At 44.1% G+C, this 26,942-nt stretch overlaps 1 protein-coding gene across 1 annotated transcript in view; it reads right to left on the minus strand.

The window, feature by feature from the left end:
• IQSEC3 (IQ motif and Sec7 domain ArfGEF 3) overlaps positions 1 to 26,942 on the minus strand; it is a 382,113-nt gene that overhangs the window by 184,863 nt on the left and 170,308 nt on the right. Inside the window, exon 3 of the mRNA XM_078673720.1 lies at positions 25,520 to 25,681. Coding sequence (XP_078529846.1) covers positions 25,520 to 25,681 — 162 coding nt within the window. The remainder of the gene's footprint in view (positions 1 to 25,519; positions 25,682 to 26,942) is intronic.

Raw genomic sequence — 26,942 nt, forward strand, 5'->3', positions numbered from 1 at the left:
AAAATGACAATGCATAGATCAGGGCCTCGGCCGCACCCCTGACTGTCAGTGTCTTTGTTCATAGGTTCAGTGTGGCATAGGTCACGTGGTATTGCCTGCTCATGGGAAAGGTTCAAGCTTAGCAGTTTCAAGAAGGAGGTTGGAATACATTAGCAGAGAAAATGAGGATAAATTAACAATCAGAGAGTAGTAGAAAGACCTCCGTCCAGCTGCCCGTCTGCCCATCTGAAGTAGTCTAATGTGAGACCATCTATGTCTCTACCTAGATGTACCACATGGCTCTATGTCATTGGAACTGAAGGTATACAGGTCTTTCCTTTAACAATTGTAGGAAAAGGTCTTGTTTGTATGGCCACCCCTTTTTTCAGTACTGATGCTGCTGGATGTTTCCTCTCTGCACTGGGGCACTGCCAATCATGGCTCAGTGCATGCGTTCTGACCTGTAAAACATGTAAAAACTGGCTACACCCCCGATTGCCACATTTCACTTACCTATAAGTCCCAATTAAAGGGTACCAAATTGTACCGAAGGCCTGCAAGTTTATTGTCACTAATGGACTGCACCACATATCGTGTCATCATTAAAGTGACAATGCAAAGCATGTCTCCTGACCTGCTACTGCAGCCTGGGTAGGCAGTTTTAAAACTGACAATTCCACTTGGCAAAACAATCCTTTTGCCAGGCTTAAACCCTCCTGTTTAATACGTACATGTAACCCATAAAGTAGGCCCTACATGCTCATAGGGCAGAGTGCATGGTATTTAAAGCTTAGCGGCATGTATACTGATGTTTCACATACCCTGGCAGAGAAGAAAAAAAAACAAAGTCGTTTATCACTGTGATAAAGCTGGCTCTCTCAATAGAAAAGACCAGGCTACCTATTACATATAATGCATTACTTCAGTTTGGAAATAGCTAGGAAAATACTTTAAGGACTCATTTTAACTATACATTAAACCCCAACTTAATGGTCAAGTTGGATTTTATATTACTGTTTAGAAAATAACACTTTTAGAAAGTTGTCATTTTCCTGCTTGAGGCAAATGTGCTTTCCTGCATCAATAAATCAATCAGCATTTGTATAGCACAATGCTGTCACCCCTAGGGGTATCTGAGCACTGAGGGTACCATGTCTCTGTCGAAAAGCCAGGTCTGCAGTGTTTACTGTCACACAGGAGCTGAATGACTTCTGTGATGAGGTGTGAATTGTCTGCCAGGGTGAGACAAAAGGCTGTGTGTGCATAGAGGTGTCCTGTTCCTCTGACAGGATGACCACTTAGGCCGTGCCCACAAATGTAATTATTTTCAATGGGGCCTGCCTGTCACAAGCTGAAGTAGCTCACATCTGAGCCAGCCTTATATAGCCCTGTCAGCTAAAAAAAATGTAAATCCAGTATTTGTAAAGCGCGAACAGCTACCCAAAGGCATCCCGGCGCTGGGGGCCGTCGGGAAGATTAAGCAAGCTATTGCCCAGAGTCTCATGGTGCCGGGCTGACCTGCCGCCGGGGATTGAACCTTAAGCCCCAGATTCCAGTGTCAGTCGCCCTGGCCGTGGCGCCACACCTCTTCCACCCACTCTTCCAGCTAGCTAGGCTCCACTCCTATTGGGACAGGAGCTGCCCTCAGAACCACCAGTTTTGAGTGGCCATAGTCAACTGTTTAACTGTTTTGGTACTTATAAATACATTTTCTTTAGTTAAGCCTGTCAGCTCTGTGCCATAGCTACCAGAGGCTAAGCTCAGGTTGAAATTATTGAATCTGTTACTGGACCTAATATGATTATTGCCATTATGGCTTGTGGTGGACTACCATCCACCCTAACTAATAATTCACTTTGTCACAACAATTAACCGTTACCAGGCGTATTAGTCTATTTTTGCCTCCCATTTGTATTTTGAACTGAGGGACCGGATTTATGTTGCAGAATTTGGTGGTCCAGCTCTATTGTGTGGTTGTCAATCCATGTGGAGTTCAGACAAGCTTTGTGCTGCCCAACAGACCTTTGATTAGTGGAAGAAAAGATGCCCTACTTCTCTCTCTATAATGACATCACTTGACGGCCCATAAGTCATGCTTTTTGTCAAGAGCTGGTTCTGATCTTGGTGAGAGAAGTTAGCAAAGCTTAAAAATGTACACATTCAGTGGGGATGGGTAGAGGGAAGAAGGCAAATCTATATTATGGCCACATGGTGTCCAAGAGGTAAACCGAACAAGACGGCTACATCCTTTCTTGATTATAGACAGCAAGGAATATAATATGACTAGTCAAAACACAATATATAAATTTAATATGCTATTTGTATGCAGATGCTTTTGTATAAATATCAGAAAAGACTATTCATATAATATACCATACAAATTATATTACTGTTGGCATGTAATATTGAATTTAAATACTACCCTTTTTAGTGGTACTTAATTTACCGAACTCAGAACAATAACCATTTGAGCTCATTAACTATAAGGAACATCATTTATTTTGTGTTCAAAATATTATACTGAATTTTAGGTTGAATCAAAAGACCCTAAAAAAAAAAGAGAACCGCAAAATATGTTAGCTATGTTATAACAATACCAGCTGTAAGATAATATAAAAGTAAAGCCAATAAAATACCTATATATTCTCAAATGTTGATAATAGTAAAAGGAAACTGAAAAGGGAATAAAGTGGAACAAAATTGCAAGTATAACTTATTAGAGCTAATAAATTGAACCAATCGATCTAACAAACGATCAAAACATGAAAAGGTTATTTAGGTTATCAGTAAAAGGTAATCAGAAATAAAAATCCATATAATTATCAATAGGCTTCCAAAATAAATTTTTATTTGGAGTATCGTAAGTGACACCAGACAAAGTCAATTTGGCTCGTCTTCTGGTAAATATTATTCAGGACCACCATGCATGTACACATAACAACGAAGCATTTTTCCATTTGGTAGTAATTAATTTTAAAGCTGCATAATTAGACAAAATCAAGAGGTTTGCTATTTATAACAGGCAGCTTTGTTTTAAGTAAAGATGATTTACAAAAGCCTATGTCGTATGACAGTTTATCTGTGAAATCAAATCTTATTCCCAAATTTAACAACATTATTAAACTCATAAAGCATATGACGTAACAAGAATGCATTCTGATTACAGATCCAACAATTACGAGAGACTGAATGTTTTGCATTTAATACCTTAAAGGTGTCCATAAACAGTTAAATAACATACAGGAATTAGTTTGATATAGGGAGACAGGCAACCTTCCAGAAATACTATTCATCCAAGTTTTCTTCTATGTGTCTTGAGATATTGATACATTTAATTCCTTATTCCAAAAGGATGAGAGAATGTTAATATTGTCCATTTCAAATGAATTAATTTTTGGAAAGCAATGATACAGCATGTGATGATGAAGTAATTGTGTGACATTTACAAATTTAAATCCGAAGTCTTTAGAGGAAAATTATTGGAAATGAATCAAGGTTTGAATTACACAAGAGTTCATAAATATAAATATCTGATGGTTGCAATGTAATTTTTTGCTGTAATTCATCAAAAGTCAAAAAAGTGTTATTATACTAAATATCGTTAAATAAAAAAACCGCCTTAAAGCAGGATTGCCAAAAATAAAGGATGTAGAGCTAGCTTACTCACAGGATTATAACCATAATGATAAATATAAGGTAAGTGAAATCAAGGACTGGAAAATCAAGTCTAAATCTTCTAATACAAATTTTGTAGACATCAGTATTACAGATCTTTTTAGCAGGGCAGTAGTGTTAGCCATAATGATTAGAGCGTGTAAGAGAAATGGAGAAATCAGACAGGAAGCCATGAAGGTGGATTAGAAAGCTCTGTATGGTTGGCTATTTGGTTTAATTCCACCTTCCAGGAAGTGTTTTCACTGAAATGCATGCGAAAATATTTTACATCTGAAAAGTACTCTCAATAACCACACTGTTTGTCACATTCAGATGTTTATTGCCTATATAAATTCTACACAGAAAGCTACTCCTTATGCTACTGCAGAATGTGATGTAATAAACAGCCACACCTGTTTACTTTGTCTGTGATTTTGTTAATGGCTTATATATGAGCACTTGAGAGGCGAAAGACGTTGAGTGCTGCTGACAGAAGCCTGGCGGTGTTGAAATTGCAGAGAAGCTCACATGCTAAGTTTCACATCCCTCCTATGTGTTTACACTCTTCTTCAGATAGACATGTTTTAATAATTCACAATGCCGTTTAGTATAGCCTTGGCTCTCTGCTGAGGGAGCCAGGAAAGCTTTGATTTGTCACAGTGGGAATTGTGTAATTAAAGGACTTGTCTACTGTTAGACAGGAAAATCCATGGGGTCCTAACAATATTAGGTCTTTTGTCATTTGCAGCAAAGCCTGGCCCAGCCGGAAACTAGAGACACAGGGACCACACCATGTTCAAATTTGACTGATTATACTGGATACACCTCAGATTCCAAAAACATTTCAACACTGATACATCATTAAGTCATCAACTCTGAAAATATTATCTAATCAAACAGCTTACCACCAAAAAGCCATTCAGCAAGTGGCATACTTTAGTGAGCTTCAATATGGCTGCAGAATCCCAATCTTTGTAGCATGCAGGGTTAGTCAGAAACTTCACAGGCGACAGCAATACCATGTTAGCATAGCATTAGAGTCTCACAGCGGGTGTCTGATGGCAGTCTAAAAGGTGGGTAAAGGAGCTGAATCACCTTCGTTCACCACCAGATCAGAGGAGGAGGGAACTCCCCGTCTCATTATTAAGGTACCTGAAACGGTGGTCACATCCTCTCCAGATTCCTCAAATGGACAGTTACATTCTTTAAAATAAGCATTGGCAATGCCAATAGGTCAGGCTTATAATGCACTGTCAAGCCAACCTAAAAACCCATATTCATTAATAACTGCCATCCGCCCATCAGTGCTGCCACAAGAGAGATATTCCATAAATGTTCTAATTATCTATGACACTTTGTTAGCATTGTAATGGCATGCGAGGGCCCCTAAATGTAGGCCTGGGTGGAGTTCATGGAGTTCCGCAACACGGAACTCCGCAAAGTGATCAAAAAACTTTGCAAGCAGCAGTGTGTTGGGTCATGCTGTTCGTGCTGATTTTTAGCGCCGGGTGTTTGTCCTGCATTGGAAAATGAAAGAAAGCGCTGCTTCTTTCTGCCACTCAAGTAGATGTTCTACTTTTGCAGCAGCTTCCTCAATGCAAACAGATGGTTTCTAAGCACGAGCAGTAACAATCATCCGCGACGTTCCGCACTAAAAAATCTTGCTGGGAGGTGGTCTAGCGTTGGATTTTTATCGCTCGTGCTCACCAACTTAACATTTGCAAGCACGAGCCAGGAAAATATTCGCTCCAGTTTTACAGAACTTTGGGCCAGATGTAGGAAGCCTAATACCAGTCAGTAACGGCCGAAATTACCGAATTTCGGCCATTACCGACCAGTATTAGGCTTTTCAGATGTAGGAGGCCAAATTGTAGGATTCGGTAATTTACCGAATCGGTAATTTATGGAATCGGTAAATTAACGAATTCTTAGAATACCAATTTGGTAAATTACCGAATCCTTAATGTAGGGAGCACTCAAATTACTGTTTTTCTCATTACAGGATTCGTTATTTACCACCAACTACAAGTTGGTGGTAAATATCAAAAACCGGGAAAAAAGCAATTTTTAACAGTGCCATGTGGCAGACATACATGCCCTTAGGGCATCTATGTGTGCCACATGTGCACCCATGCACTATTCAGGGGTGCAACAGGGTGTCAAAGTGACACCCTGCTACCCTTGAATATGTTCTCCATTTTGATTCGGTAATTCCCATTCAGGGATGAATGGGAAATACAGAATCGGTAAATACCGATTCAGTATTTACCGAATCTTACCGATTCGGTAAAAAATACCGAATGAATACCTACATCCCATTTACCGATTCTAAAATACCGAATCGGTAAAATTCAATATTTTAGGATCGGTAAATCTGGATTACCTACATCTGGCCCTTTGTGTGCTTCACAGAGTGGGAAAACTCTGCAAACTCCCCAAATGGAGTAGAGTTGATCGCCCAGGCCTAAATGTTCAAGTTCAGGCAGCTGGATAAATAAACAAAATGATCACAGCTGTGTAGAGGGAAAGCACTTTATTTTGGAAGCCCACAACTTCAGCTCAATCAAAACATTTACTCCTGTGTCCCAACAAGTGGGACCCAGGCCCCTCTCACATAATTGCCTGGCGACAGCTACATTGTCAAGTCAGACCATAATGAGATTGATGAGATTTGGCATATAGATGCAGGAGTAAGAGCGAGACTGGTTGTGACAACGATGAATGACTTCATGATAAATTAGAGTCCGTCTAAGTGGCCCAGTCAGAATGACTGCGGGGGCGAGTAGAAACAGGCAGCAAAAGGGAGTCGGCAGTCACCAACCAATTTGACAAATTCAACTAGCCTTAATGGGCATGCCAGGTTGGGGTGATTTAGGTGTTCAGAATCTTTTTCACTACAAGTTATGAGGTTTAAGCTCAAAGGGCAGCATTGGCCCAGGCAAAATTTAACCTCAGACAGATACACTGATCAGGAAGGAATAAAGAGACCAAACACAAGAAACAATTGTTGGGATGGGTGAATACGATGTCGATGCATACAATGATGTGTACAGGCCCGACAATGGCACTACCCATAAAACCAATGCCACTGTATGCCATAAACGATCCCTGCACAACAATGTCAAAACACATAAATGCAATGTCAATGAATGTCATGAACTTTGCACATGCACCATTGTACGTCATAATCCATGCACAAATAACAATGTTGATACCAGTAGAAACAATGTACGTCAAGATCAAAACACGTATAACAATGTCAATATCGGTGTAAACAATATCAATGTATGTTTTGACAACTGTACGCACAATATTGAGGATGTTAGTAAAATTTGTATCAATGGCCACCACATTATTCATAGGAGTTCTAACAAACTCGTATCATTGCTGTCGGATTCACCCAAGGTGACCTCGCAATCAACCCCAAGTCAGAAATAGTGGTCAGACAGGCCTTGCAAGCCCAATACACGGTTATCAAGTGACATGGCACAGGTGGGGTCTTGCTTAGCCCAAAGAAAAACAGGCACCCTGGGAAAACCCTGACCGTGCCCACAGATTAACAGTTGCACCACAAACAGGGCCTAGGAAATTGGCCCCAATAAAAGGTGTTTGGCCAGAGGGCGGTTTACCCCCAAAAAACACATAGCTAAACGCCATATGTAGATAGAGACCCTCAGCCAACCATGACACGACACGCACACAGCTAGATAAATAAACAAAATGAAATGATTACAGCTGTGGATGACAAGCACTTTTTTTGTGGAACCACACAACTTCTACCCAATCAAAATGTGCACTCCTTTCTCCCAAATGTGGGAAGAGTCACAGCCCCTCTCTTGTGATGCTCACATAATTGTCTTACGACAGCTGCTCTTTTAAGTCAGACCATAGAAAGGTGGTGTTATCCCCGACAGCGCCATTTTAGGGTTCCTCATAATTTGCCTATTTATCACCTATATAAATATCTGATTCACCCAGTAGTGAATAATTACAAGGCATTGGCATATTATATGGAAGAAAGGTGCAACCTTGGATAAACATCTAAGACAAATTAAGACGTACCGCCTTCCCATCTCGCAGAGTCTTTGAGGGGTGTAGTAAATTCATCACAATGGACTAATGCATCCACTGTAGGGACTTACGTGTGACCTCGTGGTCACAGGCTCAAATCCTGCTATGTCCGCACAGCCTTTCATCCTTCTGAGGTCAATAAAATGAGTACCAATGTGTTGGGTAACAATAAACATCTATTATTCAGTGCGAAGAGACCCTTCTGGGTGAACGTGCGCTTTACAAATAAATTCACCTTATGTTATTCTCATCCATATTGCTTCGCATATACAAGCACAAACATCTCTGGTCAGTGCTCTTTTAGGAAATCACCCATCTGCCTATAGCGCTCACTCCCATAATTCAATAACTTTCACATCATCATATGCCTTTCCTAGGAGGGCCAGCTTGTCCTTTGTGTGTATTGTTTCTGATATAAAATAACTCTTTCTCCATTATCATACGCTGAAGATTCGGGTAGGTCCTACTGCCGAGTCCTTTCCAGTGGATGAGAGTACATCCTTGATTCTGAAACAGCTCTCCTCAAACAGTCAGAATCCCTTAATCCAGGTAAACAGCCTTAACCAGCTTATTCAAAATAAAGATAGAGTGAGCTGTCATCTCCCTCCACTTCAAAGGCCCATATTTGTTGGAGTCACACAGCATTTACAATCTCTACGTTTTAATAACAGGTCATTCTTTGGTGTCTCGTTCAGGCTTGTTAATTCAAACCTCGATTTCCTTCAGTTCTCGTTGGCTGTCTCTGTTCACCTTATCTCGGTTCTCATTTACTTAATCAATCGACCATCTATTATGGCCATTTGGACTCATTCTTTTGTAATGCATCCAACAGACTGCCCACAACTGGTGATAGGATAGACATTGTGGGTTCCTTGCTACCAGAAATGCTACATCAACCCCTGATCTAGTAGTTGCTGACTAGAATATCTCTGTGCCTTACTGTGATGCCCCTCGAATGGTGTTCTTGATGGTGTGTTGCTGTACTTCACTTAGTGATTGGGGTCTGGATCTCACCTCTGTTAGCCTACCTACCTTCTGCGTACGTATAGGGTGTGGAATATAAAGTAGTTTATCAGTATTGTTAGAGATCTCCAAGCATGGTGGAAAGTCAGCCCTTGCCCTAGAACTGTAGGCACTGTGCTGTTCCGGCTCCCAAGCCTGTAACTCATGCAGACCTCCATCTTACTTTTAAATCAACAACTAGAAGCTTTCTTGCAGGTTTTTTACAATTGGCTTAGCTCAGTGCTCCTATTGTACTAGGTATCCACCATCTTGAATTTTGAGCCACACTTGGCTGTGGAGGACTCTCTTTACCATATCTCTCCAGATGTTTATTCACTGCGCTGGTTATGCAAAAACATGCCAATAGCGCAAATAATGTCTCACTTCACTCTCGCCTCTCTTTTTTCCTTGTTTGTTAGTCTACCCCATCTTCCTTAAGAAGTGGCAAGCAAGGGGGTGGGGGGTCAAGAGGGAGCCGCACTGGGTAGCCGAAATTTTACGGGCAGCGGTTGACCCCTGTAGTGTCCTGCGGGACATGTTCTAGTGTCCCGCAGGAAGCTGTCATCCCAGCCACTCCCTTGAGGGCTGGACACACTGCACCCCCACACCCATCCATCACAGGTGTCACGAGTGACGTGGCCCCCCCAATAAAAGGGTATGGGTGCATGTGCTAGTGGCCAGTTACTGTCCTATACTACCCGGTGTCAGTGTCCGTAATTTGCATCATATGGGCCTGAGGCTCAACATTACATTGGCAATGAGGGGGTCTGGCCCCGCGCACACGAGGGGTGCTGACTCTCTGTTCCTGAGGGGGGGGAAGAGTTGCCCTGATAGGAGGCACCCCCGCACCTACTGGGAGCTTGTGGGCAGAAACATGCTCCCCGCCTGTAGCAGCCTACTATGCTGACCGGCCCTGAGGTGGGAGAGAAGAATCCGATTGTGTCCCATAGTTCGGGAATCCCAGTGCACCGGACTCCCGTTGCCGCCCGCCTGGTGAGTCACAGCATGTATAAGAGAGAGGCACGGCAATGGGTGGATGAGCCCTCTTACACCCCAGTGGTTAGTGAGGGCGTAAAAATAGTTTTGCTCCACGCCTGTGGTGCCGCAAGCTGCCCCCTGCCTGCCACCATTCGCCTTTGCAAGTCAGAAGTGCGGTAAAGCTATGGCAGGGCAGCGCTGGCCGGCAAGTGCAAGGAAGTCGCACTAGCTCTGGTCTACCGTGTCTGGCACAGCATGCCCCAGGCCGGTTTTCTGCAGCGGACAGCGAGAGGAGGAACAGCCTACAGCGATGTGATGACTGCGAAGGCCCCGTAGGTGCAGAAAAGCACCCAATAGCCGCCCCGCTGCCCCAAGGAGAAAGCAATCTCAGCTTCTCGAGAGAACAGCCCCACGCTCCTAAGATGCAAACAAGGAAGGAAGGAAGGCTCCTGCACCTCCTTCCCCCATCTACAGAGTGCCGGCACAGCTATCAGGACGGACAGCAGCTAGAACAAGGAAATAGCACTGGCCGTCTCGTGCGCAGATACCGCACCCAGGAGAAATGGCAGTGCTCTCTACGATCCTCTAACAACACTGGCATCGTCAAGCACAGCCCACCCTCCAGGCAGAAGCTGTCTGTGTACTGAGAGGTAACATGTGGTGAAGAAAGGCCAACACTTACCGGAGTCCCTCCATGCAGTCGCCCCGACTGAGGCTAAGGTAATGACATCTACATCTCTGCACCGCCCTTGCTCAAGGAGAACTGAGGCTGCAAAGCTCAGCCAGCACAAGAACTGATGTCCTCCAGCTGCCCTGCCAGAAGAAAGCATATGAGAGGCCTACAGTGTCTGTCCCTAGGCAGCAAAGCCCAGGAAGATGGCAAGCCCCAAAAGAAGCACACGATGACGGGATACATTGCGCCCCACCCCAAGGGGCTGCCTAGACCTTCAAAGGAGAAAGATGGTGACACATCACCAAGGGCCCCCAGGAAGCTCAAAGCTCCTCCAGCCTAAGCAAGCACTGACCAACCTCAAGCAGCAACACCAAATACAACCCCCACTAGCAAGAGTGGAAGACCAACCAGACAGCAACGTCTCAAGGCAACCACCCCACTACAAGCACAAGAAAGGCTGGTGCAGAGCAAGTGCCGCACATGGCTGCCCAATGTCACCACCAGTAAAGAGGTCGCATCACCCGCTACCACTGGTGAACGGGCACAACCACCAGCCACACCACAGGCACACCAAGGGCCAGAAGAGAGCACCCAGGAAGAGGACAAAGCGGATTTACACAGGGACCTTTTTACCGACGTACGGCCGTTTCTGAAATTTTTTGATAGGACTACGGATGTTTCATGTGACTTTGCTTTTAAACAATGTTGTGCTGTTTGACGAAAAGACTAAAAAATAGCCTTGAGAAAGCCCTGGCTCCACTCGCCAAACAGGGCGAAACACGTGTCGGCTGTTCTGTCCTATGCAGTATGAATCAACTGCTTAGTGGATAAATGAAAAATGAGCATTAAAGAAGGAAATCTTGAGTGAACACTAATAAAAAGAAATTTGCTCACATCAACCAACTGGTACTGTAATATCTAAGGAAAATGTTCCCATTGATGGGATTGGAATAGAATAATTTGGGAAAGGAGGAATAAACGCTTACAACCCTTGTATATGAGGGGCCTACAGTGTCTGTCCCTAGGCAGCAACGCCCAGGAAGATGGCAAGCCCCAAAAGAAGCACACAATGACAGGGTACATTGCGCCCCACCCCTAGGGGCTGCCTAGACTTTCAAAGGAGAAAGATGGTGACACATCACCAAGGGCCCCCAGGAAGCCCGAAGCTCCTCCAGCCTAAGCAAGCACTGACCAACCTCAAGCAGCAACACCAAAGACAACCCCCACTAGCAAGAGTGGAAGACCAACCAGACAGCAAAGTCTCAAGGCAACCCCCCCAGTACAAGCACAAAAAAGGCTGGTGCAGAGCATGTGCCACACATGGCTGCCCAACGTCACCACCATCACCGCTAACACTGGTGAACGGGCACAACCGCCAGCCACACCACCGGCACACCAAGGGCCATAAGAGAGCACCCAGGAAGAGGACAAAGCATGCAGAGTCAGAGCCGCGCAGAAAACTGAGCCAGGGAACCTGACAGCACAGGCAAGCGCCCGGGAGATAGAGACATCTCCACAAGGAAGCATTGCTGAACGCACCACAGAGAGCAGTCACATCTCTACTGCACAAGCGGAGCCCCGCAGTGGGCCGAAGGCAACACAGCATCCTCCCTCGCACCACCCCAGGACAGAGTCGGCAGTGACCTGCGCCAGGCCAAGCAAGGAGCATGCCGGAGTGAAAGCAGAAGCCGGCAGAATGACATCGCCGCCCCGAGGTCCAAGCCCAACGCCCTTGAAGAAAAAATAGAGTGACAGCCCTTTCACCCTGAAAATCGGAGGAACACAGGAGAGCTGACTAGACCAACAAAGGGAGAAGACCGAGGACTCGCCGCAAGCCAAGAGCACACCCTGACATACCAGAAAGCCACCAAGGCGGACCGACATCCCAGGATACAGCCTCACGGATGAACCGAACATAAGCCGCAGCAAGGGCCAACTGCGTTTCATCCCAACGCTTCCCCAGGCGACCGTCCAGCCCCGAGCGTTGGCAGTCTAAGTCAAAAGGCATCCCTGCTCCTGTCCGCAGATCCCATGGGTAAAGATCAGCACTGAGTGCACGCCCTCACACCGCCTCAAGATGGAGTCGGCAGTGGCCCCAAAACAGGCAAGAGAGAGATCCGTACACTCTACGTGTCAAGCCGCCACCGAAATCAACCTCAACAAAGCGGAGTCACCTGGCTGCTAAGTCCCTCCTGACATCCAAACTCTGCCAGCAAGTCACCACCACCTGTCACTCCGACTCACCACATGGCTGGCAACCGCCATCACGCCAGCCATCAGCACATGCGTCAAACACCACTCCCTGAGTACCGATGGACTCGAGTCTGACACCGTTGCCACACTAGCCGACTAAAAGAAATCAGAAGCAACCTGTGAACCTGGCCTACACCGAAACCGCGGCAGCGAGTGCAAGTCTTGGCCCAGACACATCCACCCATGAGGGTTGTGCGTGCGGCTAAGTAACGGCTCCTCAGCGGTCCTGCAGTTGCCCCCAGATGGCACACAAGCGGCCCCCAGCACAGCCCTCCTACAGTCCCACAGCAACTCCGATGACGGGCCTCCCCAGGCGGGAGAGCAAGGAGAGACATTGTCCCACCGACAGGTTACTGGTCACAGCCAAGCAAGTCAACAGGGACAGTCGGTCCAGCAACACCTCTGTGAATTCTCACTTGGGACTCCGTCCATGGTCACGACGCAACCCACTAAAAGGAACTGTTAGAACTCGCCACAGACCATCACCGACGTCAGCAAAGTGGAAGCCGTGCAAGACAGCAAGACATGTCATTGTCAGTGAACTGACGGTATGCAGAGGACGTCACCAAGGCAGCTATCGTGTCCTGAGCCCCTCAGGTTAAACTACGGGTGCCCGTCGAGAAGGTTCTGCTGCAAGCAAAGTCACCAGCCCTTGTCTGATGTCCTGCCACCTGACTCTAGAGACTGAGGGACCCTGTGGTATTTAGTTAACTGTTTGTTTTGCCCGCACAGGTTGGACTAACACTTTGTTTGTTCCTCAATAAAGTTGGGGAGGAATGTAGTGTCCTGCGGGACACGTTCTAGTGTCCCGCAGGAAGCTGTCCTCCCAGCCACACCCTCGAGGGCTGGACACACCGCACCCCCACACCCATCCATCACAGGTGTCACGAGTGACGTGGCCCCGCCAATAAAAGGGCCCAGGTGCACGTGCTGTTGGCCAGATACTGTCATATACTACCCGGTGTCGGTGTCCGTTATTTGCATCATGTGGGCCTGTGGCCCAACACTAGGGAAACAACCTTTACAACGCAAATTTTACAATGCACTACCATTACAATGAAACTTTTACAGCGCAACATCCATTACATCGCATGCCATTACAACGCAACCATTACAACGCATGGAACTACAACGCATACCACTACAACGCATGTCATTACAACGCAGTCATTACAACGTATACCATTACAACGCATAACATTACCATCCAACACTTACCCTACTGTTGCACCCCCTGGAGTTAGAATAGTAATTTTTACCCCTACACTATCCAACACTTACCCTACTGTTGCACCCCCTAGAGTTAGAATAGTAATTTTTACCCCTACACTATCCAATACTTACCAAACATGCAATGTAATGTTATGCGTTGTATTGGTATGCGTTGTAAAGGTAGTATGCTTTGTAATGGAATGCGTTGTAAAGGTAGTTTTTAAAAATTTGTTGTAATGGCATGCGTTGTAATGGAATGCAATGTAATGGATGTTGCGTTGTAAAAATGCGTTGTAAAGGTATGCGTTGCAAAAGTATGCGTTGTAACGTCATACATCCCAACACTACAACCCCCAACACCACCCCGCTCTTACCTGCGGTCTGGGGTGGCAAACGCAGGATTCGTTCGCCCGAACCTCCACTGCTGTTACATACGCTGCAGGCGGCAAAGGCTGACCGCCACGGGAGGCGAACGTCCTAGCTACACTACTGTCCTCATGTCTTTATTCTCTGATTTGGGTTAGAGTATTCAGAGAGTTGTGATTTGGTACAGTACCTCACCCCTAAAAGTACTCTTTCACCAACACAACCTCTATTTTCAGAGCACATAAGTTTTTATAAGGCAATAATGAAGCAGAAAATACGTGATAAACTAGCTCTTAAGCTGAGGTTTGAGACTGAGGTGGAGAGAGAAAGATGCCCTATTCAAGGGACTCCCAGGGGGATGGTGATCCCCGTTCCCAAATGTTATCAATGGATATGAATAAAAGACAGGGTTGAGGACTGCAAGGATGACTAACCATGAAATCATCATCAGATTGTTCTGTGAAGTGCTATTCTTGGCCGGGAATACAAAGAAAGGCCACCTGACTCCTACAGCACACACCGACTGGCCTCTCAGCCACTATACTGAGACCCAAATATCGTTCTATCGCTTTCCACTTTGGACCATATCAGAACCATAACATAAACTGATTTTATTACGAAAATAATATCACAACTCACCCACACATACTTGTAGATACACCATACAAGCACAAGACTCGTCAGATCTCCTTCCTTTCAACACACCACAGAGATGAAGGACAACATCACCATATAAACAGTATCCAGATTTGTTGGCTGTACATTGTACCTTCTAGGCCACCCACATGCAATTCGTCCCTCATACTGTATGAAGGTTTTGCACATTACTTCACTGCTATCAGTGCATGTGCCATACATCCATCTCGCATTTTGTCCTTGTTGGACAGTGGACCAAAACTCTTAGATGTGTGAGTAAGATTCTAGACTATATTATCTATAACTAGTCTTCTTGTCTGCCTTGTAGATACAACATTGCTTCTTTCACCTGGAGTTAAACAGTTTCACTCTTTGTATTAGGACACTTTTATCTATTTGTACACAATATACTCGGCACAAACATCTTAGTATTCAGCTTCCCACTAAACAAGTATTTCTTTCATGTGAAGTCCTCACCTGAAGATAGAGAACTTCTCATTGGTCATTGTAGTAAGTCTATCAACAAGATCATTGATTCGTATAAGGATGACCTATCATGTTCACTGTCATCTGATCATCCATACAGTTGAAGAACATGTGGTATTGACTTTGAAGTCATAAACCAACTTCTGTTTGGTACTCAATTCCTAAGTGAGCTTTTATGCTCAAGTCTCAAGCTTTTTCCTCTATCGATGAGTGGCATTCTGTTCTCAATAGAGAACACCCCTCAAATCCTCTTTAATTCAAATTTAACAGTCTGGTAAGGTTCAACTCCATTACCCATTAACTGTTTTTGACAATCCCCATCTAACAAGTTTCATACACTTTCTATGTTTCTTATCTTCTGCCATGGTCTCATTACAATCTTCCTTCTCAACAACGAGGTCTGTAACTTAAAACACCTGCAACAAATTATCCTCTTTCTCATCCTCCTAGATCTAAGACTTGTCCATGTGTAAATTCAGTGATCACCAAATTCCTTACATCTGTCACGTAACTCCATGTCAAACAAGAACACCTACAATCAGAACAACTGTTTGAATATACTCAGTGCCATTTGCGGTGAATAAGGCTTTCAGGAGTGGATAATCTGTTCTCACAATGAAAGGTACAGGCCACAAAAGCAACTAAAATCTCCACACACAAGTCGGGGTATCTTTCTCAATGACAGAATAAAGTTCTCCAACTCTATTCTGCATGTGTGAGCCATAGATGATCACTGTCCCCTTGCCACCTTACTTCTTAGACAGACCTACTCCAGAAGCACAGGTAGTACCAATCACGGGTTAGCCTATGGATTGAGCTTTGGCAAAGTCAATGGCCTACATATCCATTTCAAACTTTCTGCAAAATGCTTTAAACCAACTAAAAGGAATGCATTTCTTCAGAAAGAACCGTCTTATGTGAAAAGTTCCTTGGTAAAACTCTGCTTTTCCTACGAAGGAAGCAAATTGCTACTTAGTTGGATAGATGCACTCATCTAAATCTGGAATTGCCTCTGAACAGGTATTTGAAAGCAATTTACGATTGGTTAATGTGCCACTGTTGGTCGTTTTAGGAGTCCCTGTACAACCGCCTTCACTTAACTTGGCCTGCATGGCCTGAGTACAATAGGTTCTATTAAGCAATGATTTGTAAGAGTACTATCTGTGGCAACGTCCTTGCTTTTTATTCCTCATCAAGTTTATTTATTCACTAAGCCCCACAATAAGAAATCCCATTCTATCCTACTGACAGTATGACTTCAACCTCTTGGCTGTTTAGACCTTATGTACTGGTGTTTTTGTTTTTCAAAAATGGTGTATTTTCTACACAGTTTATCTCTGTTTTCAATTTGCAACATGTCTTTGTCGTTTCACAACACCTCTTATCTATTCATGATTTCCTGGTACAGTTGTAGGTCTGTTGAACACTATTTTTAAAAAACAAATGTATTATGATTATAAGTAGTGCTAGTTGACCTCCCTAGACAGTGTCAGGGTGCTTTCTAAGAGAAACAGATGTACAAATTAAAAAAAAAAGATAAATCTAGCATACCCAAAGTAGCATGGATTGGCAACTGTGGGGCATTAATGCAAAGCAACAATCAACACACACAAAAAAACGTAAGCATCATTTGACATCATTAAGGATCAAAGGCACAGCATCGCAAGGCATGTGGAAAGTCTCGAACCCAGTAGCACAGAAGATAACATGGCCAATCTGTAGGTCATACGACTACCTGAACCACAGTAACTGCTTTACATTGTTTTAACAGCCCAAAGGAGTGAGTGGGGTGTAACCCAGTTAATAGGGATTTCATGCATGTTCAGAGGTGGAAACTGAAGGTCATTGGGCCTTATATGTAATGAAGGCAGACTTGATTATGCTACAGGTACTCAACCGTAACCAGTTTAGTGATTTTTGTGTCATTTTCACATAATCGAATTTGTTCTTTCCAGCAATGAGTTGGGCCATCACAGTGAAGGACAGCTTTTAGAGGTGCAAGTCGGTCTACTTGAGGTGACCACTAAATCTGGCATTGCAATATTTGGTTCTGGAGAAGACTAGTGCTTGAACAAAGTATCTGAAATCCGGGCTAGGAGCCAAGTGCCTGATATTCCTAATGGTGTAAGATGGAAAGAAGCACAAGTAGCAGTTGCTTTAATGTGCAATTCAAGGCTAAATTTAGAAGCCAGTGAGACATATCCTGACTTAGCCGAGGTTTTATAGAGATGCTTACAGTTTCTAGTTCTCCAGCCATTTTGTTGGTGATTTGTTGCTGGATTTGGTGGAAATAAAAACACTTTACATTTTCTGAGAGTTTAGTTCCGAATTCATGAGGCACATTCGATTTTGTATATCAGTTAGGCTGTTTATTAGGGTCAGCTACTCTTCTAGAAAATCTTGATGTCACCTGCATACTGGTGGAAGGTGACACAATGTTTTTGCATCAGTCCTCCCCCGAGACTCTACATTTAAGGCGAAAACGATGGGAGCCAAAACAGACCCTTGTGAAACTCCAAAGAGTGACGTGATGAGGGTGGACATTGAGTTCCCAATCCTCACTTGCTAGAAACAGTTTGAGAGATAATAGTAAAATCAGTTGAGGCAAGGGCCAATTCAATTGATGCTTTCTTCATGGAATGCAAGCCAGAGATGAGGCTGACTGGTTCTACGAGTCAAGATTCTCCTTTGTTTTGAAGTTGGAGGGACTCATCGACAGTCTTGAGGACACTGATCGCTGTGTTGTGGTTTGATCTGAATCTTGACTGTAAGGAGCCCAGGATTTTGTTGATATTAATGTGAGCATTCGGTCAATATGAAATGCCTTTTTCAAGAAAGTTAGTGATATTAAAGCAGTCTGCTAATTGGTCTGAAATTGAAAGTTTTGGAGGGACTCAGCATCCATCCTCTTCATGAGAGGTCATACATGACCGATTTTAGGCAGTTCCAGTACTATGCATGCTTGGAGCAAGAAAATTATACAAGTTAGCCAACTGGATGTTAAGAAATCTCAGAGTTCTCTGGACTTGGTTGCAGGGATATGATTGTTTGCATAACAGGAGGTTCTAATTTCTGAGCTATCTTTATAGACGTATAGAAGGGGATCACTGACAGAATATTGAGTACACAAATGTAGTTTGGACAGAATATCTTGTCAAAAATATCGAGGATCAAAATATTGAGATGGTAAGTGCAAATAGGTAAATATAGATTTAATGTTCTTAACTCTACATCTACGTACCTTGAAGATATATATATCATTAAGGTACATATATGTGGAGTTAAGTATACTGAAAAGTTGGTTGTCTCTCGAAATTTACCTTCACAATTTTATTGCTCTCAATATTCTTGACATGATAAATCGTCCACACAGTATTTTGGACTTATATTTTGTCCAAACACCCTATGAGGGCCTTTGTGGTAAAAGAGTTGCAGTCAGTAGGTGTTTGCATCGGAGCAAAAGTGGGTACAGCAGTGCTGTAGTAAGGGAGATTATCAATATCTTCTCTAAGAAATTATAGCTTGTTGGAAAAATGATTGGCAAATTCAGTCTGAGACATGCAGCAGACGATTGATGTTTAAAGATGTGAATTGTTTCCTTAAAGTGACTTCTAGTAAGGTTTACCGTGTTATCGAAATGTGGGTTCACATTTCTACATGCTATTCTATTAACACAAAACCAGAAATAAATAACAATGAAAACCAGCATATAAAGAAAGACAGGAACGTGCTGTAATTACTTTGTGTGAGTAAACTATTTAGGAAATGGATGAAAAGTGGACCTAGAAAATTATAGAAACACTATAGGACCAGAAAGAAAGAGAATTTATTTCAAAATTATATAGTTTTATTATTTTTATGTAATTAGATTATAGTAGAGACATGTATATTTTCATAAATATTATAAGATAAATGACATACAATCTTAGTCATAATGAAGGTACATCTATAATTCCACGTATGACCTATGCATGATGTACAAAATACTTATATTGTTGTTTTAGGAACTAATCATACATACTTATCCATTCACACATGGCCTAATTTAAATGATTAGAAATATATCAAACATGATGTTGTCGGTATAAGACATGGATATGTGTACCAAAAATAGATGACTTTTAATAAAAAAGAAAAATGTATTCATCACAGGTGGGGTAAAAAGACATGGTCATGGGTATCATAGTTCATGTCTACGCGTGTTTCGGCTCGACGCCTTCATCAGGTAGCCATGATGGTCTAAAAAAATCTTGACATATACATAAAGTCAATTCACTGTGTGATTGCAGTGAGCGACTGGTAGGGACACTAAGGGTGGAGAAGATACCTATAGTAGATGTTTAATAATGCTACTTACTATGGGTCTCAGTTTTTAATCTCATCCAGTGATAATATTAAAATGTAGCATGATGTGTTCAGAAACGTAACTGTCAATCTCTTTGATTTAATGGTCGAAGAAAGAACAAATCTTTGGGAAACTGTGGCTGGTGCCAAAAGTCAGGTCTCGATTTCATGAGACGAGAATCCTGAACATATTGATTTTGATGCTGTTGCAGTGTCCTGTGATGTGGATTAGTTGTGCTCGAGACTGCGCCGCCCATGCACGGTGCCCGTCTCTTGCTGGTAAGTGCCAAGACCTGACTTTCGGCACCAGCCACAGTTTCCCAAAGATTTGTTCTTTCTTCGACCATTAAATCAAAGAGATTGACGGTTACGTTTCTGAACACATCATGCTACATTTTAATATTATCACAGGATGACATCTACTATAGGTATCTTTTCCACTATTATTGTCCCTACCAGTCTCTCACTGCAATCACATAGTGAATTGACTTTCTGTATATGTCAAGATCTTCTTAGACCATCATGGCTATCTGATGAAGGCGTCGAGCCGAAACGGGCGTAGACATGAACTATGACAGCCATGACCATGTCTTTTTACTCCACTTGTGATTAATACATTTTTCTTCTTTTTTTTTTAAAGTCATCTATATTTGGTACACCTATCCATGTCTTATTTCGACAACATCATGTTTGATATATGTCTAATCATTTAAATAAGGCCATGTGTGAATGGATAAGTATGTAGGATTAGTTCCTAAAACAACAATATAAGTATTTTGTACATCATGCATAGGTCATACATCAGTGGAGTAGTGTGGCTCACTGGTTAGAGGCAGCAGGCCTGAGAGCAGAAGTCAGCCTGGGACCAGGGTTCAATTCCCGACGCGGCAGGGTCGTGGACCTTGGTCAGCGGACTCGATAATTCTCGCTTCGGTGCTTACTCTAATCAGGGGTTCCACTCGGCAACTCTGGGCATTAGCTTGCCTAATCTCCACAACGGCCCCCCCAATTCCGGGGATGCCTGGCTCCACCTTGGGGACTCCCAGCAAGGGACCATCCCACAGGGAAAGCCAGGACGGGTTCCCCAGAGTTATACAGCGCCGGGACGCCCCGTTGCTGGGGCAGCTGTGCGCTTTACAAGTATACTACATTTACATTTACATTTACATACATGGAATTATAGATGTACCTTCATTATGACTAAGATTGTATGTCATTTATCTTTTCTTATAATATTTATGAAAATATACATGTCCCTACTATAATCTAATTTCATAAAAATAATAAAAATTTATATTTTTGAAACAATGATCTCTTTCTTTCTGGTCCTATAGTGTTTCTATATGTTTCTAGGTCCACTTTTCATCCATTTCCTAAATAGTTTACTCACACATAGTCATTTACCCTGATTTAGGAAATGTATGCAGGGGTACCCCTATTGTCACACATTAGTGCTGTAATTACTACAGTCAGCATTCTCACCGATAATGCAAAGAGCAAATTATAGAGCCAAAAAAATAATTCAGCTACCTAACTCTCAGAGGGGCTATGGCCTTCTGTTCTAATGACCTAACACATTTAACATCTACAGAAACCCTCCACAAGATGAATGCCACTCAGTGGTGATGGTCTTGTTATCAAAAAGAAAGACTGCTAACATAAGCCACAACATAAAGGACAACAGCTGGACACCTTTTAGTACCATCCTGTACCAATTAAATACAGCACAATAGTCTTCTAAAGCATGCAGTAGTTAATAAAAATAATAATAATAATAATAATGAAGCCTTTTCTAGAGCGCCTGGCTACACTCAGAACAGTGTGTCCCCGCGCTAGATTGCTACTATTTCTCAAAAGGAAGATGCTAGAGAAAAAGAAAGCCAAGGTCAAAGAGAAGAGGGTGAATTATTTGACTGGAAACCGCTGAGTTTTAAGTTTTGCACGGAATCTGGTTTCTGAAGGTTCCATTCGGAGGTCAAGCGGCAGTTCATTCCAGTGTTTAGGAGCCAGATATCTGAAAGAACGACCACCCATCCTGGCTCTGCGGGTACGGGGGAGTTTAAACAACATATCTCCGGTCGACCTCAGATTCCGAGTGGGGCGGTGAATTGTGAGGAGCTTTTGCAGATAGCCTGGGCCTTTGCCCTGGCGATGCGGTGTGTAAACATAAAGCTTTGAATTGAATGCGTTCCTTGACCGGAAGCCAGTGAAGTTTCGCTAGAGCAGTCTTCCCAGATGCTCTACAAGGCAGGTTAAGTACCAGGCGGGCAGCAGCGTTTTGCACGCACTGTAGTTGGTGCAGGCCTTTTTTACTTAAACCTAGGAGCAGGGCATTGCCATAGTCAAGGTGGGGTGTGACTAAGGCGTGGACAAGTGTCTTCCTGGCGTTGATGGGGAGAAGGTCAAGGACTTTACGGAGGGATTTCAATATGCTGAAACACCTTCCCGTAACTTTACTAACTTGAGATTTGAAAGAGAGGTCCGAGTCAAGCATCACTCCAAGATTTCTGACAGAGTCCGTGGGAGAGGGAATATTGTCCAATTCAGTAGGCCACCACATGTGCGACCAGGCAGAGGGGGATTTACCAACAATCAAAAGTTCTGTTTTTTCGCCGTTCAGGCGCAGACAGTTGTTATTCATCCATGTTGCCACTGATGACAAGCATTTGGAAAAGTTAGTAGCATCTTCCGTGTGGTCGAGCGTAAGCTTGATCATCAGTTGGGTATCGTCAGCATAAGTGACAATATCCACCCCGAAAGCTTCAACTATATGAGCCAGGGGTTCCATACAGAGATTGAACAAAGTAGGGCTCAGGCTAGAGCCCTGTGGAACCCCATGTCTCAGCTTCCGGGGGGAAGATTTGAAAGGGGGACAGTGCATCTGAAAACTCCTATTTTCTAGGAAAGATTTTAACCAGGCATGGGCAGATCCCTCCACTCCCATATCTGAGAGGCGGGACAGCAGCGTTGTGTGCGACACGGTGTCAAAAGCTGCACTGAGGTCTAATAGAACCAACGCTGCTGTCTGTCCTTCATCCACCATCTGTCTAAGACACTCAGTGGAATAGAGAACGGCTGACTCCGTAGAGTAGCCGGCTCTGAACCCCGATTGTGTGGGGTGGAGGAGGGATTCCTCCTCCAGATATTTTATGAGTTGCCCATTTACCATTTTTTCCACTATTTTCGTACAGAAGGGAAGAAGGGAGATGGGACGAAGACTTTGAAGTTGGGAGATGTGGACATTGGTTTTTTTTTTCAGAGGGATAACCTGGGCTGTTTTCCATGCATCAAGCACATGGCATTCTTGGAAAGAAAGAGTGACGATATGTGTAATCTAATCGATCATACTCTCCAAGACTCCCTTACAGCGATTGGGGGGACTCACGTCACAGGGGGAACCAGACTGTATGCTGTTAGCAATGTTCAGCAATTCCTGCCTATCTGGTACCTTAAAGCATGTCAGACGAGGTTTAATGGTAGAGTTGTCTCTTGATTCCACATGTTTACTCAAAGGTTCAACGTCGTCTGTGAAGGTGGCATGGATTTTGTCGACCTTGCCAACAAAATGGTCAGCTATGGAGTCACATAGCTCGCTGGAGTAGGTGTCTTGGATTTCGAGTCTGGTCGGGACCGTTAGTTCTTTATAAATGGCAAAGAGTTCCCTAGTGGGGTTGTCGACAGATTCTATTCTACCCTTAAAGTGGGCGCCTTTAGCTGATCTTACAAGTTTATGATATTTTTTTAGTTCTGTTCTATAATGTGACTTACATTCTGGATTGTAACTTTTCCTCCAGTATCTTTCCCAATGTTTGCATTTTGCTTTGGCTACTTTGAGTTCTTTAGAGAACCAAGGGGCAGTTTGGGTCTGTCTTGCGGGAGGTTTGAGTGTCCAGGGTGCCACCATATCCAACGCATTGGACACCCATTTTTCGTAACTATTCCACGCCTCCTGCAAAGTGTTGCTAGGGGGCGGGGGTTTCTCAAGTAGGGCAAGTTTAAAGGTCTCCTGCTTGAATTTCTTCCAGTCTCAACGTTTCTGGGGTAAGGGTTTGTTAGTTCTAATTTCTGAGGGGATACCTTCTATTTCGAACGGAATGATAAAATGATCAGACCAAATCGTTCTGATCGGGGAGGAGACCTTAATACCCTCCCAGTTAGCAAAGATAGGGTCCAAAAGATGCCCTAATTGGTGCGAGGGGGACTTAGATTGTAGGTTGAGCTCTAGGGATTTCAATGCTTCTGCCACAGCCTGTGCCTCCCCCCATTCAGTATTTTCAAAGTGAAGGTTAAGGTCACCCAAAATAAGAAATTTTTTGTATCGAAGTGCCGGCTGGGTTATCAGTTCTGTAAGTTGGTCACAGAACTGTGCTGCCCCTCCGGGCGGGCGGTGTATAAGCAGTCCGTTAATGATGTTTTTGGGTCCTGCTTTTATTGTGAAGAAACCACTCTCGCTATTAGGTAGCGTAGTCTTCTGTAAGGTACATTCTAATTCTGTCTTATAGATAAGAGCAACCCCCCCACCTCTCTGTCTCTGTCTGTCTAATCTGAGCAGGCAATAGCCTGAGGGAATGGCTTCGAGAGCTTCAGGCGACGAAGCTTCGTCTAGCCACGTCTCAGTTAGAAACAGCACATCAGGGCCACTCTCTGTCAGTAAATCATGTATCTCTATTTTATGTTTCTTCATAGATCTACAGTTCAGTAGCGACATTTTTAACTTAGCTGTCTCTCGCTTTTCCCTCTTCGAGAATTGAGAAGTGTAATTGCAGGTCTCACAGAAGAGAGGTAAAGAGTCAGCCTGTAAAGTATGGTAGCAGCTATCTTTAAGTTTCGGACATAGAGATAGTAGTTCCTGTTTAGTATAGTGTGAGCTGTACCTGTTAGTTCCCACCATGTCGAAGGGTACAAATGAACCAGGGGGTCCAGCACCGAGCCCCGTCCGGTCGTGGACGGGCGCTGACGGGCTGGACTCTGGCTTGACTCCGGCGCGAGTACGGCGCGCCCGCTGAATGCGTCCGCTGCGCGGAGTCATGGCCGTATGCTTATATAGTGGCGACTAGAGCTCCAGGAGTGAGGAGCCCTACCCAAAATGGCCACCGCTGATTCACTCAGCCCGGGACCCGTGGAATATTGGCCTTAGAATCGGCCAGTCACCGCAGGAAAGAGGAATTTAAAACTGCCAACACAGGGCAAAGTGCAGTGAGTGAAGTTAAAAATTAAGTAAGTCCATTCACCATAAGATCGGTGAAGAGGGCAAAAGCGCAGCGCTAGAATCCGAGCGCTAATGCAGAGGGGGGAGCGGACACAAAGGAGAATGCACAACAATTTTATCTCAGATTATTAAAATAATGCAACCACCCGGCTCAAGCCTTAGGGGTCAAATAAGCAGCAATCTCGCGACTGAAGTGTATGCTCTGCTTATATAGTGGCGACTAGAGCGCCAGGAGTGGGGAGCCCTACCCAAAATGGCTGCTGCTGATTAACTCAGCCCAGGACCCGTGGAATATTGGCCTTAGAATCGGCCAGTCACCGCAGGAAAGAGGAATCTAAAACTGCCAACACAGGGCAGAGTGCAGTGAGTGAAGTTAAAAATTAAGTAAGTCCATTCACCATAAGATCGGTGAAGAGGGCAAAAGCGCAGCGCTAGAATCCGAGCGCTAATGCAGACGGGGGGAGCGGACACAAAGGAGAATGCACAACAATTTTATCTCAGAACATTAACAAATATGTTATACAGATAAGTAACTTTGAACTAGAATCTTGGAACCATTCTACATCATTTGAAAAATACCTTCAAGTACATTATCAATAATGAATTAAAATCACTAAAAGCAAGGGAGAGTATCAACACACTATATGGCTACTTACTCTAGGACATCGCGATTAAACTGCTTCTTGCTGTTTCCCAGGAATTCTCCAATCATCTGCCTGCTGAGTCCTTTTCGCTGGAGTAGAAAGTGCGCTACCCCGATGGGCGTATCAGGGATAAATCCTCGCGAGATGAGAAACTGTGTACCTTTGTCTGGATTTCTGCAAAAGACAAACAACCAGACTTAGTTTCTGCCTCTCACTCTTAATGACCACCTGTGAAACCCCTCACATTTTTCTCCATATCAATCATTCAACACTTGATTCTTGTGCTGCAATTTCAGCCCAATTATTCCCCTCTCATGTGCAGCACTCTTCTTTATGTGCTTGACAATATTTGTGTGATTTACAGGATATTATGCATCAAGTGGTGTATCAAGTATGGCTACTCAGCCAAGATACACTAGGCCTGAAAACCAGACGTAAAAATACATTCAAGTTTTATTGTTTAATCTTACTAAAGCTGGTGGAATATTTTTATGTGCGCAAAACTGACGCTGTAAGTGACTTCAGTTTCCATGCTAGGGAGCTGCAAGAAGTAGCAATAACTCATGCTTTTTAAATGTTGTTAAATGCCGCTGTTTGCAGATTTGTGTTGCAAGCATGAGGTTCAGAGAGAGTAAGCTAGGCTTCTTTGTGATGCTAGGGAGGAAAGTGTTGCAAAACTCTTTTTATACGAGGAAAGGGAAAAAGAAAAACTGATTTCTAAGAGGTATTCTGTGCATCTGTGCACTCAACTAAAGATCTTCTAGTTTACAGGTACGCAGGGGTGTTTCATGGGTCTGTAACAAACTAAGGGGCCTATTAGGATGGCGGATGGACCTGCATCCGTCCGCCACCCCAGAGGTGGAGGGACTGTCCGCAGAGGCAGCGGTGGTCCCTCCGTGCGAATTAGGATGTGACCGCCACCCTGGCGGTCACATCCTGTATTTTTAACATTGCGGCAGGTGCTGCTTGAAGCAGCACCCGCCGCAATGTTAAAACTGCAAGCAGTGCATTTGCATTTGTGCATGCAAATGCAGGGGGGTACCATAGGTACCCCCCATGTGCCCCCGCACCCCCCCTTCACCCTGGGGGCCCGCAACGGCCCCCAAAGAAAAGACCGTATGCCTTTTCGTGGCGGCATTGCCGCCACAGAAAGCCATGTCCCAGGGCATATCCTAATATGGCTGGCGGTGTCTGATAGACACCGCCACCATATTAGAGCTTTTCCGCTGCGGTCTTGCGGCGGAAAAGCGGCGGATGGTCTACCCGTCCGCCGATGACCCCCCAGCCATCCTAATCTGGCGGGGGGTCTTCCAACACACCGCAGCGGTGAATCTGCATCCTCCGGGCCGGCGGTGGCTTTCGCCGGCCCAGAGGATGCGGATTCACCGCAATCATAATCGGCCCCTAAATTATAAGATGCTGCAGTAAAGCAAAT

The sequence above is a fragment of the Lissotriton helveticus genome, chromosome 1_1 (assembly GCF_964261635.1).
Source record: "Lissotriton helveticus chromosome 1_1, aLisHel1.1, whole genome shotgun sequence".
Classification (NCBI taxonomy): domain Eukaryota; kingdom Metazoa; phylum Chordata; class Amphibia; order Caudata; family Salamandridae; genus Lissotriton; species Lissotriton helveticus.